The sequence below is a fragment of the Hippoglossus stenolepis genome, chromosome 5 (genome assembly GCF_022539355.2).
Source record: "Hippoglossus stenolepis isolate QCI-W04-F060 chromosome 5, HSTE1.2, whole genome shotgun sequence".
Taxonomy (NCBI): Eukaryota; Metazoa; Chordata; class Actinopteri; order Pleuronectiformes; family Pleuronectidae; genus Hippoglossus; species Hippoglossus stenolepis.
In genome coordinates, this window is record NC_061487.1 from 12,081,373 (window position 1) to 12,097,301 (window position 15,929).

General features: G+C 43.8%; 1 protein-coding gene across 2 annotated transcripts in view; it reads right to left on the minus strand.

Annotated features, from left to right (window-relative positions):
* LOC118110019 (cGMP-inhibited 3',5'-cyclic phosphodiesterase A) overlaps positions 1 to 15,436 on the minus strand; it is a 79,791-nt gene extending 64,355 nt beyond the window's left edge. For both annotated transcript variants that reach the window (XM_035157558.2, XM_035157557.2), the window contains exon 1: positions 13,810 to 15,436. In XM_035157558.2, the coding sequence (XP_035013449.1) occupies positions 13,810 to 14,745 (936 nt within the window). In that variant the 5' untranslated portion in view covers positions 14,746 to 15,436. The remainder of the gene's footprint in view (positions 1 to 13,809) is intronic.
* Positions 15,437 to 15,929: the final 493 nt, after the last annotated feature.

A 15,929-nucleotide genomic window follows, 5' to 3' on the forward strand; every position in this document is an offset into this window, starting at 1 on the left:
TTATCTATAGCAGCTAAAACGATATAATGAGATAAAAATGCCAAAGGAGACAGAGGGCAGAAAGTATTGGGTTTCATTTTATGATGCTGCACTGGAAACGTCTGTCAGCCTGGAGCAGTCTGATGTCCCCAATCTCTTAGAACAAGCACTATGACAGACACCCTTTACATTTTGGTAAAGGTGCAAAAAGCAGAGAGATAAAGAGACCCTGTACTGCACCATAGCATGTCTAATGAGCTGACAGAGCAGGAAGAAAAGCTTTATGTAATGTCTGAAAGTGCCAGAGTGATGGCAGTGATGGGAGGAGATTGCCTCTGGCTGATGGAGCCAGTGGAGAACTGAACTGGTGTTTCTCTAAGGCCTAACGTCACCTTGTCAAGCACCTTTGTAGGACCACAATCAATACTCAAATGGTATTGACTGATTGGTAATAAGGGACCTTAAGTGTGCCAGAAAAACGTTCCCACACCATTACACCACCCGCAGTAGCCATGTACCTTTGACATAGGGCAGGTAGGGTCCATGGATTCAAGCTATTGGGACCAAATTCTGACCTGACCATCTATGTGCCTGAGCAGAAATAGAGATTTATCAAACCAGGCAAATTTTTCCTGGGGCCTCAGTTTTCAATCGTTGGCTGACGGGAGTGGAACCTGACGTGGTCTCCTATTGTTGTAGACCATCAGCCTCAAGCTTGGATCCGTTTCTGCTCACCACAGTTGTAAAGAGTGGTCATCTGAGTTACTGTTGCCTTTGTGTAAGCTCCAACCAGTCTGACCATTCTCCTCAGACCTCTCTCATCCACAAGTTGTTTCCATCTGCAGAACTGCTGCTGGATGTCTTTTTTTTTTTTTTACACCATTTTGAGTCAATTCTAGACTGTTGTCCATGAAAATCCCAGAGCCTCAGCAGTTTCAACAATTCTCAAACCAGCTCGTCAGGCACCAACAACCATGCCACAGCAAAGCCACTGTTTCATGTGACAATTGACTGAAGCTCCTGACCTGTATCAGAATGACTTTATGCTACATGACTGGCTGATTGGTTAATTGCACAAATAAGCAGGTGTATAGGTGTTCCTAACAAAGAGCTTAGTATGTGTAAAACCTGAATGACCCTCTAACAACCTCCCTTTTGTCATGCTCCCAGTCTCCTGCCTGTGCACGAGCTGATAACCACATCAGTTCCCGCCCATGCACAACCATAAACCAAACGTGAGACCGGCTTAAGTTTCTGTGCCGCCATTTCTTTTTCTATGGGTACTTTAACGGAAAATAAAGCAATGTAGAAAGTGTGCTTACAGGGTAGATTTGCGCGTGTGTGTGTGTGTGTGTGTGTGTGTGTGTGTGTGTGTGTGTGTGTGTGTGTGTGTGTGTGTGTGTGCGTGCGTGTGTGCATGTGCACAGGATCATCTGTGCAACATCTGCTCAACCAGCCCAAGGCTCCTCGCCTCTTGAGAAATGGGTCACGTTTCCCGATGACGTCAAAAGTCCTTCTGCCTCTCCAGTTTGTGGAGCTTTGCCAAAACCACCACATGCCATTCCTTGTCCTTACAATGGAAACACTCTCTCCAAAACCTTGATGAATCACCTGCCAAACCTTCCCCCAATTCTTAAATCTAAACACTGAAGTGGGTCTGACCATGACAGCACGACACAGGGTAAAGGGTTGATTATCCACAAAGGAAAAAACACACCGAAAAAATATTTGTCAACATGCATTTTTACACAAGCTCAAAAAGAAGGACAGGATAACTAAGAGGTGAAAGAGACGTCCAGATTATAGACAATGTTGGTAGCACCGCTTTAGAAAAGAGCAGATATGCAATGTGGTCTCGGAGATGATCTCAAGTCTGAGGAGAAGACTTGAAAGGTCCTCAGAGGAAAACTAAAAATCTTTCCACTGAGAGAAGATGAGAAAAGTTGGGATTTGTATTTGCAAGGACCTCGCGGTATTATCACGTTACGATATCTCAAAATATGATGCGATACAATAAATATTGCGATGTATAGCAATACTCTACATATCTTTCGGCTGTACGCTGAACGGTTGGCTTTGTTAATAAAGACGTAAAAATCACAACAACAAAACATATAACTCGACATTAGTCATTAAATTTCACCTTCACTTCTAGAAAACGACATTATACGGATAAACCTCTCTAAAGTTGGTTTTGAGCCTTATCGCTCACCATACTACCTCAGTGGTACGAGCACAGCATCTCAGGAACGCATGCTTCCTTCGCCATTTAAAGGGGGACAGTGTGCATGTTAAAGTGTGTGTGGGTGGATTTTGAAGATGTACTGTGTACCCCACCGTGCCAGCTTACTTTCACCATTGTTACCACACAGAGAGCTGGTATGATATAGTGTATATGAGTAGATAAAAACGGTTATTTTCACAATTCCACATTGCCATGTCAATATCAAAGCATTGTCAAATGTCCGTTTCTCCCAGCTGCAACACAGCCACTCTTTATCTGTTTCCGTTGTTGCACTTTTACTATTATGGCAAGACCAACTGTCCCCAGTACGAGGCAGCTCCGCACTGATGTCCTCACGTTTAAACAATGTATGAGAAAGAAATATGGATATTCAGAGCGGTACTATCGAGGAAGACATTACTGTGAAAGTCAGCTGTGTCATTACTTTTACACAGCCCTGAAGAGAAGATTTCATTGAAACTGTCCAGCCATGAAGGACACAACACAGGGTGCAGCGAGAGCATGAATGGAACAGCAGCTAATAGAAAAATATCATGGAGAGAGTGTGCGGAGTCAGAAACCTGAGGCAGCCAAAAAAAAAAGAATCGCCCTTAAAATAAATTCCCTGTGTATCCATTCTATCCCCAAACCCTTTGTTGACTCCCATCACCTTCTCTTTACAGAGACTTCACAGGAACATACAGAGCATGTTTTATCTGTGTGGACGAAGGGCTGAGGATGGAGATTCATTGGAACTTTTCTGAAACAAAGCTAAGAGTCTTATCAATGTGGCTCACATGTTGTCATGGCACGTGTCTTTTCTCACTTCTGGTTTCCCAGGCCCGAAGACGTGACCTGCACCAGCGCCCGTGGATCCGGGGTGGCTTGAGGTCCGTAAAGAAATTAGCCAGTTAGCCGAGCTATCTTGGGAAGGAAGGGGTGTCTGGAACCAACAGTCCACTATCTCCACGACACAGGACCACACACACACACACACACACACACACACACACACACACGCAGCCTGCTGTTCATAGCCATTGATTATGGCCGAGTATAAACGGATGTCACCTGCACACGAACACATCAGCCTTGACATCATTTAGCGTCTCCAGGCAATGCAGAGCATGGCAGTAACAAATCAATGAGACCTTGCTGAGCCAGTCTGCTAAGCGTTCATGCAAGTGTATGTTTGTGTGTGTTACAGTGTAGTGACATTCATTGAAAATGAAATATAAGGTCCTGTATTCTACAGGTTTCTGGTGTTTTATTAAAATGTTTGATACATCTAATAAGATATTTACACTTTTAAGTATAAAAGACTATCTCAATGTAGTATTACATTATTATTATATTTCCTCTTTCATACAAAGGGCTTTTTTAGTTGGTCAACCAATCACAATAAGAAAAGAAGAGAGCGTCTGAGCCTCTATTCTGACTCATTGGTACGTGACACATAACAATGGGTGATGCAATAATACTGTAGCTTGCCACAATATATGAAAATGCAAATAACCCTCAGTCAGCACTGAAGTGAGCCAGACCATCAAATTCAGATTAAAGTGCTCAGGTGTGATTTGGTGGTTTGCACCTGGCTGCCTCCACCAGTGAGCATCCAGGCCAGACAGAGGAACAGGCATGACTGCAGACGACCACTGGGGATTTCATGGATGTAATTTGGCAGCTGGTAGAACAAGGCTGGAAGACGACATATAAGAAATATGCTGAAGTGGGCAGCAGCTAGAGACAAGCGCTCCGACTCCAGGCAGTGAATATCATCTCTTAACTGTGAGTCATTAAAGTCACTAATTTCAGACATTCCGTATAATCTCCTGAAATCAATCGGAGGGGATGTATGTGAGAACGCAAATGCACGTATCAGTTGCTCCCGACATTCTCCGGACTTTCTCCTGCCAGCCCCGCAGTAAAAATTGTGGATAATGTCAGAGTGAGTCCATGTGAGAATACAGCAGGGGATTATACAGAGGATTCAGTGCGAGTCAGTGAGTGACAGACGCACAGCTAAAAGAAACGAAGAATACAAATATCTCAGGAGGAAAGAGAGGAGCCTTACAGGTAGAAGACGTGGAAGAAGGTGTCCACTTGGAAAGAGGATGAAATTCAAGAGCATTTGGTGATAAGAGCCGATGTCTGAAAATAGCTTTAGAGAAACTGTTAAAAGTTGGAGGCGTAGCTCTGAGTGGTGGATGACATCACAAATTTAAGGAATTCCTGACAATTCTTTTTAAGGCAAAGTTTCTGCACATTTTCGTATTGATGGACTGACTGCTTTGATACTTTCACAGTATTTATATAGCACCTATATGCCTAAAATCTCACTTTCTACAATATTTGACCTGTAAATATTGACTGCACTTGGCACATTGAAGGGAAAAAGGCTCCTTCGAGTTTGTTCTAGTGTCCTACATTAACAAGCAATCATCATATTGCTATTTTTTAATTGATGAAAATAACTCATTTCCTTGAACTGGCCATCAGCGGTTTGTGTTTACAGAGTGGATTCAGAAAAGTGACCAAAGTGGCACAGAAAAGGATCCACACTGTTTAACTGAGCATCATAACCAGCATTCCAACACTGGTATTTGTCCATGTATCCATTAACAAATGTAATTCATATAGACACTGTGTACCATCATGCAAATTAGGCACAGAGCTACAGCCATACATTGCGTTTTTAATATCTGACTAATTGAAAGTGACTGTGCGAAAACAGCCCTTAACCCAAACCCTAAGACTCTCGCCCCTGCGAGGGTTGAAATAACCTGACTGACAGACAGATGTACAGACAGATTTTTTTTTTCTCCAACATATTTAGAGAGTAAAACATAGCATTGAGCGGGGAACAGCAGAAGCCTTGTTGGCTGCAGGGACAGACGGGCTCATGGTGAGCCAGTGAGGCAGCGGGGCTGGACGGACGGGGAGGACTCACCAGGCAGAGGTTACAATAACACATTTCCTCGCACCGCGCCATCAGGCTAGACACACATGCAGCTTAGTGACTGAACCTCATAACATTCAAGTCCAAAGGATTCTATTCCAAAGTTTGAGCTCTACCTGTGATAGATACTTGCTTCCAACAGGAATTCGGTCAGTAAAGCAAAGTTTTTGAGGGATAAAATCTGTTATCAAATCTGGTGGAATATAACTAAATACAATCAATTGTACTTAATTAATACGTTGACTCTATAATACATAGTCCACTTATAATACTCACTCCATTACATTAATTGAAAGCCACAGCTATTAGTTACTTTGTTTTGCATAAAAACTATAATGCATTGTGACAGATTAAACTGCCTTAGAGTTTTGAAATGAACTCAACCATGACAAGATATTAAAGTAAAATACTTTTTATACTCTATAAACAATTTGAAAATTGGAATCCAAAATGCTCATTAACTAAAGAATAATGATAAATCTTGTATTTTGGAAACTCTGATGAAATTATGAGGTTGTAATGTTTTCGGGAAATTGTGTAATTGTGTACTAAAACAGCGTCACTCCTCATGTTCCTGAAATAAATAATCAATTAATAGCTGACTATATTTGGATTTATTGGACAGCCTCAGTCAGAGGGGTTCAAAATGTTCCTGCCTGTTAAATGAAACGTAGCAGCAGCAGCAGCAACTGTGGCCTGTTCTGTTCCTAACAGAACCACAACGGTCAGACTGAACCTGAACGAGGGATTGGCTAGGATTACGGATCCCAATCATAGATCACGAGATCAAATTTTGAGAGACCATATTCCCAGATGTGCACATGCACACTCAGAGAAGGGAAATTAGCAGTTGTTTCTTCCATTTGTTTTTCACACATCCTCCTAACGGCAGCTATTTACGTCTAGGACTGCACTCCCCCCTCCAACTCTCCACTTCTACCTCCCTTTCACAAACATGCACATATGTACACTCTAGCACACACTTCCCGGGGCAATGTGAGAGTGTCTATTCATTCGGCAGAGGCCAGCTGCACACCTGGTGACAGCCCAGGATGGTGGTGTTGGCTCAGGTCAGGGTGTGCGGGGAGAGGAGAGCCAGGGAGGGGAGGGCTGGCTGAATGGGCCCACAGGCCCGTCCTTCAGGCTGTGCTCAACCTGCACATTCCAGTTCATTCAGCAGCAGTGCAGGCGCAGGAATGTCCCCTCATGTAAGGGATCACTGTCTTAAATGTGGGCTCCTCGTGTGATTGAAAAGGCCCTTTAAGAAGATAAATACAGATGAAAGCCAAACGTGTTGCGTTCAGTTCCCCAAAGTGATGTTCTGCCGGACCGGATATGTACTGGGAACTATTAACCTGCCCATCCTTTAAAGGAGGAAAACATTGCTCCAGCGTTACTCACTATTGCTTGTTTTCGCACACAGAGCTTGGAATTTAACTTGACCTAAATGTGTTGTTACTACTGAGTATCAAAATTTGTCAATAGTACAAAAAAGTTAGCAACGGAAGCTTGACAAAATTCCTAGTTTCTTTCCAGTTTTAGTGATAATATTTCCTTATTTACACAATGTTCACAACGGCTAACATTATCTTGTTTAGGGCAAATGTAGAAACATCTCAAAACTGTCAATTCACTATCATGAATAGGCTTAAACATCCTTATCGTTCAGACCATATATTTATATTGTCTCATTACAGGTCTGTCAGCTTGTTAGTCAGTTTAAATGAGACATATTGTGCTCATATCCAGGTTTGTAAAATTAGATCTCTACTTATTTCAGTTTCTCTTGTCAGGCTCTGTCTGAAACACTTGCTGGTGTAGGAGATGTCGGCCTCTGCTCTCAGTTTACCTGGATTTGTTAGCAGGTGGACCAGACTGGCCGCTAGGTGTGAATTATGAAATGTGGGCCATCATGATGTCACGTGACATCATGATGGTGCAGCAGTATCGGCCGGACAGCTGACGAGACATTTCAGGAGCTTCAGGAGCAGAGTTTTCTGTGGAGGAGAGAAGCTTCATTTACCGCTCACTTTGGGCTTTTTAACTTTGCAGAACTTTTACAATAACAAAAAAACTATGAAAGAAAACCTGTGTTAGCCTTCAGTTGTCGTAAAAACTCAAAAGATGTTTAGTTTGTCCAGTTTGAACGACTGTAGAAAACATGGCGGCCTCCGTAGAGAGGACCTGCTCCCGATGTAATTATAAAGTATTTAAATATAAAGGGCCCATTCTAGGGTAAAGAAAAAAACAATTCGTACAATTTAGATGAAACACACTAGTGAAAACATCACAAGGATTATTTTATATTCAATTTCTGCCAATAGATCCCTTTCACTTAAACCTTACACACTGAACCTTTAAAATTTACTTTCAAATGACACACACGTGCTCCAAACCACAAATCGAGACCCCCAACCAGCCCCTACACAACAATCTCAGACACTGCCAATGTAGTCGCTTGTGTTTTCACAACATCAAACATTTGAGAAGTTGGGCTTCTGTTCAACAAAGAAATATGTTCATAATCCTCAGAGTTAATTATCAAAAAGCATATTTTTATGGTAATGCAACTCAAATCCAGGTATCATATTATATGCAAATATGCAAGTGTATTCAGTCATTCACCAAAACACACACACTCTCCTCTCTTTCTCCATCTTTGCCGCACACACAAATACACTCACGCAGAAGCACACGCATCCACATACTGTACGCATACACACATTTGTGCCAGGAACATTCTGTTCACCTCCATCACAGAAATAGTCAGTCTCTTATGGTAACACTGAAAACCTGAGTGACATAATTGCCTTGGTCTAGAACGGACAGCAGAAGAAAGTACAGCGTGTAATCTATCCTTCAACGCGCACAGAAAAATTCGATAATTCTCTTAAGACTCCGCCATTCTATTCAAATAGGAGGCAGTTATTAGGATCCTGAGGTGTTAATATGTGTGCTGTGTGTCAGGACTGGAGGCCTCTGCCTGTCTAACAGTTCCAGCTGCGTTGGGTTGTGTCTGTGGTTTGAGGCCCTCCGTGTTTCTCCGAGCGGATTCAACCTCTCAGCCTGCAGCATCTGGCAGCCATCAAGCTGCTGGCAACACACACACACACACACACACACACACACTTACGTCCACACACATGCTCGCACAGACGTGCTTCCATAATTTCCATGGTAATCCGTAGGGAGCCAGATCGTGGCTGTGCCAGGGGTAGGGAAGAGATGGAAGAGGGGCACTGCACTTAGTGCTGGACCTCTGGTTTGGTTGGCTTAGGTGATCACAGACACGGGGCAAGAATCAGGATATGAGCTACTCATGTTGCCATAAATGAAGGTAATGAAAGAATTGGACACATATGGTGAGCCATGTAATGGAGAGTTTAAAGAATAATTCCACTTTATTACAACTTGGGTCTCATTTTCGTAGTTTGACTATTATTGCTGTTGGTAATAACAACATTGTTCTCATGCAGTTAATTTCTGAGAGCATGGCAACATCATTAAAAAGAATTTAAGTGGAGTAATAAGAAGGACGTTAGACGACTATTTACCTTTTAAAGGAATAGTTATACACTACATGCCACAGGCATGACTGGGGTGGTGACTGTTGATGTTGTGACATCACTAAGTTATGGAAGTCCTGACGGTTATCTTAAAGGCACAGTTTCTGAATACAGGCTGTGTACATTTCTCTGTGTATTGAATGCAATGATACTTTCACAGTATTTTTATAGCGCCATCACTTGCTTTATGATCAAAAAGATTATTTTGACACTAGAATGGCACTCAGTAGAGTTCATACCGCCACAAAGGCCCAACAGTCCCCTTTTCAAACCACATTTAAATATACTAGATCAAGATTTTAATTTGTTTTCGTACAAAATTCACAACACTTACCTTAACGAGCCTGATTATTTTTCATCAAGATCAATTAAAAACACTATACCTCGCAAAGTAAAAGAAAGTGAAAAAAAAAACGTGGATCCGCCCTCATCTCCAGATCCGTACCGAAATTGAATTGGTTCTTTCCTGACCCACACTGCATCCTCCCAGTAGGTTCCATGTTAATCTGTCCAGTAGGTCTCATATAATTTTTCTTACAAACAAAGATCATGGTACATATAGGACCTTTAACTTTAGCAGGTAGGAGCTGCTGGTTATTGTAGAACTGTGCAGAAGGTTGGTTTGGTGAAAAATGTGTGTAAAATATTTACGCCGCCACACATCAAACCTCAGTTTAATGTGGCTGACACTGGGAAGCCAACATGGCAGACGCAACACACTCGAATTGGGTGCACATCATGCGAAAAGTTGCTACTCAGTTTCAGTTGAATGCGAGACTCTTCCACCATTCAAGGGGGGGGGGGGGGTGAGAGTAAGCCTGCTGTTTTGCCTGGCTACTAAACAAAACCTTGAATGACCTACTTTCATTCCTACCCCAATTCCTCCACCCTTTGCCTCCTTACACACACGCACACCGCAGCTAATACACTGGGACTGGATGAGGATTCAAAGTGCGAAGTGAATCCCCCAATCTCAATATGCATGACCCCATCCTTATTTCAGCTTCCTTTCCAAATGCAGAGGGAGGCTTTCAGTGAGACCATTCCTAACCCGGAGGCCAGTCCAGTGAAAAGAAGAAAAAATAAGTGAAAAGAAAAATGAAAAAAAAAATCATATCCCATGAGGCTATGTGTTTAGAATACAAACAAGCTGTTTGGGATGAGAGTGCGCACTGGCCCAGTAGTAAATCACTGCCCTACAGGCTATCAACAGCCTCCTCCATCCAAAACACAATTCAATTATGGATGGTGCAGCAAAAATAGAGTAACAGGAAACATTTACAACAGCAACAGTAATTGTGTTTGGATCCCATTCCACAGGAAGTCATTATCATAGATTTCAAGAATATCTTTATCATCCAAGTTAAGAAAGAATTTCCTCCTCTGGTTGGGATAATATTTGTGTTGGTGTCAGTGAAAGGACAGAGCGCCGCGGAGCGGGAGGAGTCACCGACAGAGAAACGAGAGGTGTTTCCAACACCTCGCGAAGAGAAAAGCAGACGCAACTCACTAAAATCCACTCCCCTCCCTGCTTTATCAGTTTCTGCTCAAACTTTGCAGCTCAGGTAGGCTTGGTTAGAAAAAAACATTTGACGTGTGCTGGCAACATGGCAGAAGTCTTTCCTCTGCTCGCGAGGAGAGAAAGTTCCATGACAGAGCTGATGTCTGCAGCAGGAGAGACCTGGACTCAAATTTCCTTACACGCTGTGAAAAGCGATCCACACCACAAGTCCACACCTCTTCCTCCAGTTCAATATCCCGAGCTGAAATACAGAAGACTGGCCTGTCATTTTGTATTAACCCACGAAGACGGACTATCCCGCAGAGGCCCCCAGCTAACCGCTATCAGATCAACTGATAATGACTTTCTTTTATTATGCCAGTGATTGGGAGGATGACCCCAGCATTGTGAGATCCACCCACTTAGCTGAGCTGATAGAGGCTGGCAGCCAATTTGTAATCAAAAGGAGGGCGAATGGCTGTTTATTAAATCTACAGTTGAGCAGATTGAAGCGTAGCCTCGGAGCATGGCTTTGGCGGAGCGTGGCTTTGGCAGAGCGGCAAAGGGCAACACGGTACCTTTAAGGCTTGCGAGGAAGCAAAGGCAGATGGATTTATTTATAATCTGTTTATTTTTTGGATTAACTGTTCTTAAATAATGACCATCAATCTGAAGGGCCATTATATAAGACTCTGTGAGGGAAGCTTCCTGTAGAGGATGCTTCCTGTGAGCTGCGATCCTCCATACAACCTGACACTATCCTTCAAACACTTCATAGACGCGGAGCTAATGCAAACACCATCAGGTCAACAAAGAGCAGATCTAACCCTCTGTCATGCCTCTGTCTCTCCTGCTTCTTTACAACATCACAACTCTATTTGACACAGCGAAAGCGCAGGACTGTTAAAACATCACACAGCGCCTGCAGGTCATCGAACTGAGAAGCACTACCTGGAAAAATATGGCCTCCGCGCTTCCGTGCAAACCTCAATTTGCTGCTCGAGGCAGCGTCGGTTGGTCACTTCATGCCGCCTAACGTCGCCCTCTGTTCCCATCAGCATGTGGTGTCTGCATTGTGGCCCCTAACGTGTGTCTAACCCCCCCCCCCAGGGAGGCCAGTGGGAGCGAGGTGATGACTTGTGTGGGTCAGCATGGGCTTGTTTACACATTACAGACCACACAGACAAGACACGGTTAAGACAGCATATGTATGCCATGTGTGTCTCAATTACAGGCAGGCCATGACTGGCCAACTGCTTTGCACAACCGCCACACATGAGCGGGAATGCAAGATTCAGGCTTTTCTACAGAAACTCCGTTGGCTTTTTCTAGCTCTTCTTTTGTAACCTATGCAGACAGGTTGAGAACTGCAGTCTTAACGTGCCACAACAAAAGAAAACCCAAAAAAACATCATCATAATAAAGATGATCCCGGCCTGGTGGAGGTGTCAGAGCAGAAGAGACAGAGATGTGATGAATGTTGTTAGACAGATGTTGTTTTCTTGGTATGTTTCCTCCGTTCTGCTCAGGTTTTACAGGGGCAACAAAAATGTAAAACAGACCAAAACATCTTAATTGCCACAGTGGCATCAATGAGAGCAGTTAACTGCTAATGTCTTAATTTTAGGGCTATTTTTATTGTTCTCTAGGTTACTGCATCTTAAATCCCTTAGGCTAATGGGGTCTGAATCTTAATGTGATGGTATCAATTATTCTCTACTGTTTTTGTAATTGGTGAAATAGTGCATATAGCTTTAGCTATAAAAAAACAATAATGCAGCCGAGTTGTGCAATGTTCACTCTTTGGATGATCAAAATATCAGAATTTGTTGTTTTAGAATTTTATCTTTTATTTTTGACAATATATGTTTAAAATTTGCATGATCACAGTGTGAGATCACACGTAGTAAAACTTCACTATTTAATGCAAAAAGAGATAAAAACGTCAATTAACATATTTCTTTACAAATGCAAAAAAAATATGCTTGCTGAAAAAGTAGTAGTTCTTTTCATTATTTGCAACATTACTTATTTAATACACAGCAGTGTGAAATAATCTGACATCTGTACACATGCTTGTTTACAGAGCAAACTTTATAGCCAGCAATAATGTTGCTCATCACTCATTCAAAATAAAAAATACATTCTCACTCCATCACTGCAGCACAGCAACAAACACATATCAGATTAATAAAGACTGACACATGAATAATCTTCGGCTCAAACCCTAATAAGAATAAAGTGTAAACTGTTTCCAATGTGTGTGTGTGTGTGTGTGTGTGTGTGTGTGCGTGTGTGTGTGTGTGTGTGTGTGTGTGTGTGTGTGCGTGTGTGTGTGTGTGCGTGTGTGCGTGTGTGTACGGTGTGTGTGTGACCACAAAGAAAAACAAACAAGCACACTACAACGCTAACTAGCCCTGAGAGCTGAGGGCATCTTTCAAGTGGCCCGGGGCCGACAGTGCAGCCTCTCATCTCCCAACCTAACTGCACTCACAGGTCACAACGAGAGCTTTGATCACTGTGAAAATCTGTTTCCCATTCACATGCCCAGCATGCTCATTGATTTTCCATAAGGTGGACTGAGGAGATGATATGAGTTTGGTTGAGTGAAGCCCCCCCATTGCCTCTTTAACGCAGGTATGCATGTGTATTAGTATCAGAGGAGGTTTAGAAGCCAGGGCTGCTACATTCCTGGGGTTTTGAGGACAGCGAGCCTTGATGACTGATGCAGAGCAAGTGGCAATAATTAAAATCCTGGACAGAAAGATCAAAAATGCATTTGTCATTTTTGGTGGCAGTGGCTCATCTGGGGAAAATGTTTGACATAAATAACCAAGGATGAGATGAATCACTGACATCATATCCTCAGCTTCCCTTGCTCATCAACACTTAAAAGCAGCATTTCTAAAATAGCCTCCCGCTGGCAACAAAATACCAAATTTGGTCCTTTGGTCTTAAATGACAGAAGAAAGCTGCAGTTGCATCTATGCTGTACATATATCCACATGAAATAAAAGCCCTTCAGCGTGCTCTGATGGGTGCAGCCTTCTGACCGTACTGCTAGAAGATAAGGGAAGGCTATCGTATTTTCACATTCAAGAGCAAAGAGGTTCCTGAGGTCTTACATAAACAATGGCACAAAGAATATTGTGAATTGTTATATCGGATGACTGCAAATTGTTTTAGCTGTTATCCCAAACTGATCAAAGCAATAACAACTGACCAATGCACACTCAAGCAAACTGTAATATTCTCAGTGCAATGTAAAACAGGATACACAAAATAATAATAATAATAATACAAATAATAATAATGGTAATAATGCTGTGTAGATGAGACGTCACCATACCAGACTTCTTTAAAAGCTCTGAAACCTCCGACAATAAAACCACTGCTTAATAAAAAATATTGATAATGATAAAATAATGGTGAATATTCTAATTAGAGTCCAACAGTCCTCATGTTATTGGCCTTGCACTGCGCCCTCCTCTCATCTCTTCTCGTCAAACATCAAACTCGTCATTGGAAAATAAAAACAAGCCCAGAAATAGGAAAGTTGAACGGGACAGAAACTTCTTACCTGGTCCCTCTGGATGCATGGCAGAGAGGTCCGGCGATGTGACTTACTGTTGGACTGACTGTGTGCCATGTCTGACGCTATCACAGAACTGGACCTCCTGCGCCTTTTAAATACAGGGATCTGTTCCCTGGCTCCAGTCACGGGGGTGCAGCCCTCCTTGTGTCTCCCTTGGTTAGGCAGGAGCTTGTCAGCATACCTCGCCAGCAGGATGCCCAGCACTCCAACCAGGTACGCCACGTACGGTCTCCAAGTGGCCCTGACTTTGTGCAGCGAGAAGAGCGAGATAGTCCTGATCAGGCTGAGGAGAACGATCACGGATATGCCCTGGTTCAGCCGCGCTACCATGAGTGCGCCGGTGGCCACGCAGACGAGCGCGACAACGGCCGCGCTGGAGAACGAAAACAGCCGCTCCTCCTCATCTGTCCCGTCCAGGAGAGACCACGCCGCCGCTTCGCCCAGGTGGCACACGGTCAGGAGGGAGAGGGCGCTCTGGATCAGCACCCCGCAGCGGATTAGGTACACACCGACCCAAAAGAAGGCACATAGGAGGGTGAACAATGGCGAGACCACACTCCAGCAAGTTTGCAACAGCTCCGCAGCGCAGCCTGTAACGAAGTGAAGGGAGGACGATGAATGCGAGAGTGTGTTGTCAGCGCTGCTGCTGCTGCTGCTGCTGCTGGCTCCAGCTCTCCAATCTGCACATTTGACCAACAGAGCGAGAAAGACCGAAAGCGACCCCACACACACCGCACTCCGGAGTCTCTGGGAACTCCATAATTTTGTGAACATTAGCCTCCCCCACGACTCGCAGCCTCGGTCACGGCACAGTGGGATGACACATGCTTTCACATAACCATTGCGATCCGGTGCGCTTGAGCTTTTTTCACGAGAGCTGCCCTGCGCACCGGCACTGTCAGATTGTGCAGGCATCGCCATCACTCATGGCAGATATGAAAGTATGAGGAAGTCTTTAATGCATCTATGCCACTGTGGTCACGGGGCAGGACGTGGGTTAATGAGAAAAACAAACACGCGTTTATTGTCCGCATGTTGAAAAAAGTACCGCGAATACGCACAGATGCGTCTCCATTTACGCACGGGGATGAGCCGCCACTGGACGCATTCTCTTTGTTTTCCCAGGTGCTGGCTGAGACACTTCTGCCCTGAACAGCATGAATGGAGGAGGCTGGATGTCCGAGTAACTCAGATGTTGCTCAGATCTAGGGCACCGCTCCTCCGCACACACGCGTCCTGCTTTGCCCTCCTTTGTGGCGCGCCGTCTCTTTCACTTCTTCTGCCATTCTGCTCGCTTTGTGGCTCCACGGTCGCGTCCGTGCAGCAGCAGCAGCAGCGGTCTCTTTTGTGAAACATCAGTCCCGGTCCGTGAACACACTCAATCGCAGACGGTGCGCTCCGTGGCCATTATTATTATTTGGCCACTTCCCTCCTGAAATAGCAGAGGCTCCACTTACTTTCGAGGATAAACGCTGCCGAGGAATTCGAGCCGTTTTGGAGCGAGGGTCCGTCGGTGTTATTGTTCGTTTTTAGGGGGATGAATCCAGATTGTTTTGTCACCAGCTCTCCAACCAGCCGCCTCAGCTTACACCCCCAAGTTCCGACTCCACACACAGGGAGCAAGATATTGCTGCAGCAGTGAAGCCCCCAAATCCTCACTCAGCCAGCCCAGCAGGCGTTATCATCATCAGATCTGAGTTTATGTGCACATCATTTTATGAATATTTTATTTCTTAACCTAATTAAATACAGCAATTATGAGGGTTGACCTATATAAGTACATTAGTAAATGAATATGGTGCATCCACGCTCATCTCTATTAGCGGTTTCAGTGCAATGTTTTCAAGGTTTAACAAACTGAGTCAACAATTAAATTATTTTTGATTAGAGCAGAAGTGTCTGGGTGCTGACAAGAAAAAAACTGGAGCATTGCAGGAAAACTGTTTAGCTGTGAAATTCCCAGAATGCTCCTGTGGTTGCCCTGCAGCTTGACTCTTTATGCCCCCCCTCCACACACACACACACACACACACACACTCTCCACAAGGCCATTGAAATATTCATCCCACTTTAAGTGTAATTGATGATCCGTTGCGTCACAGTGG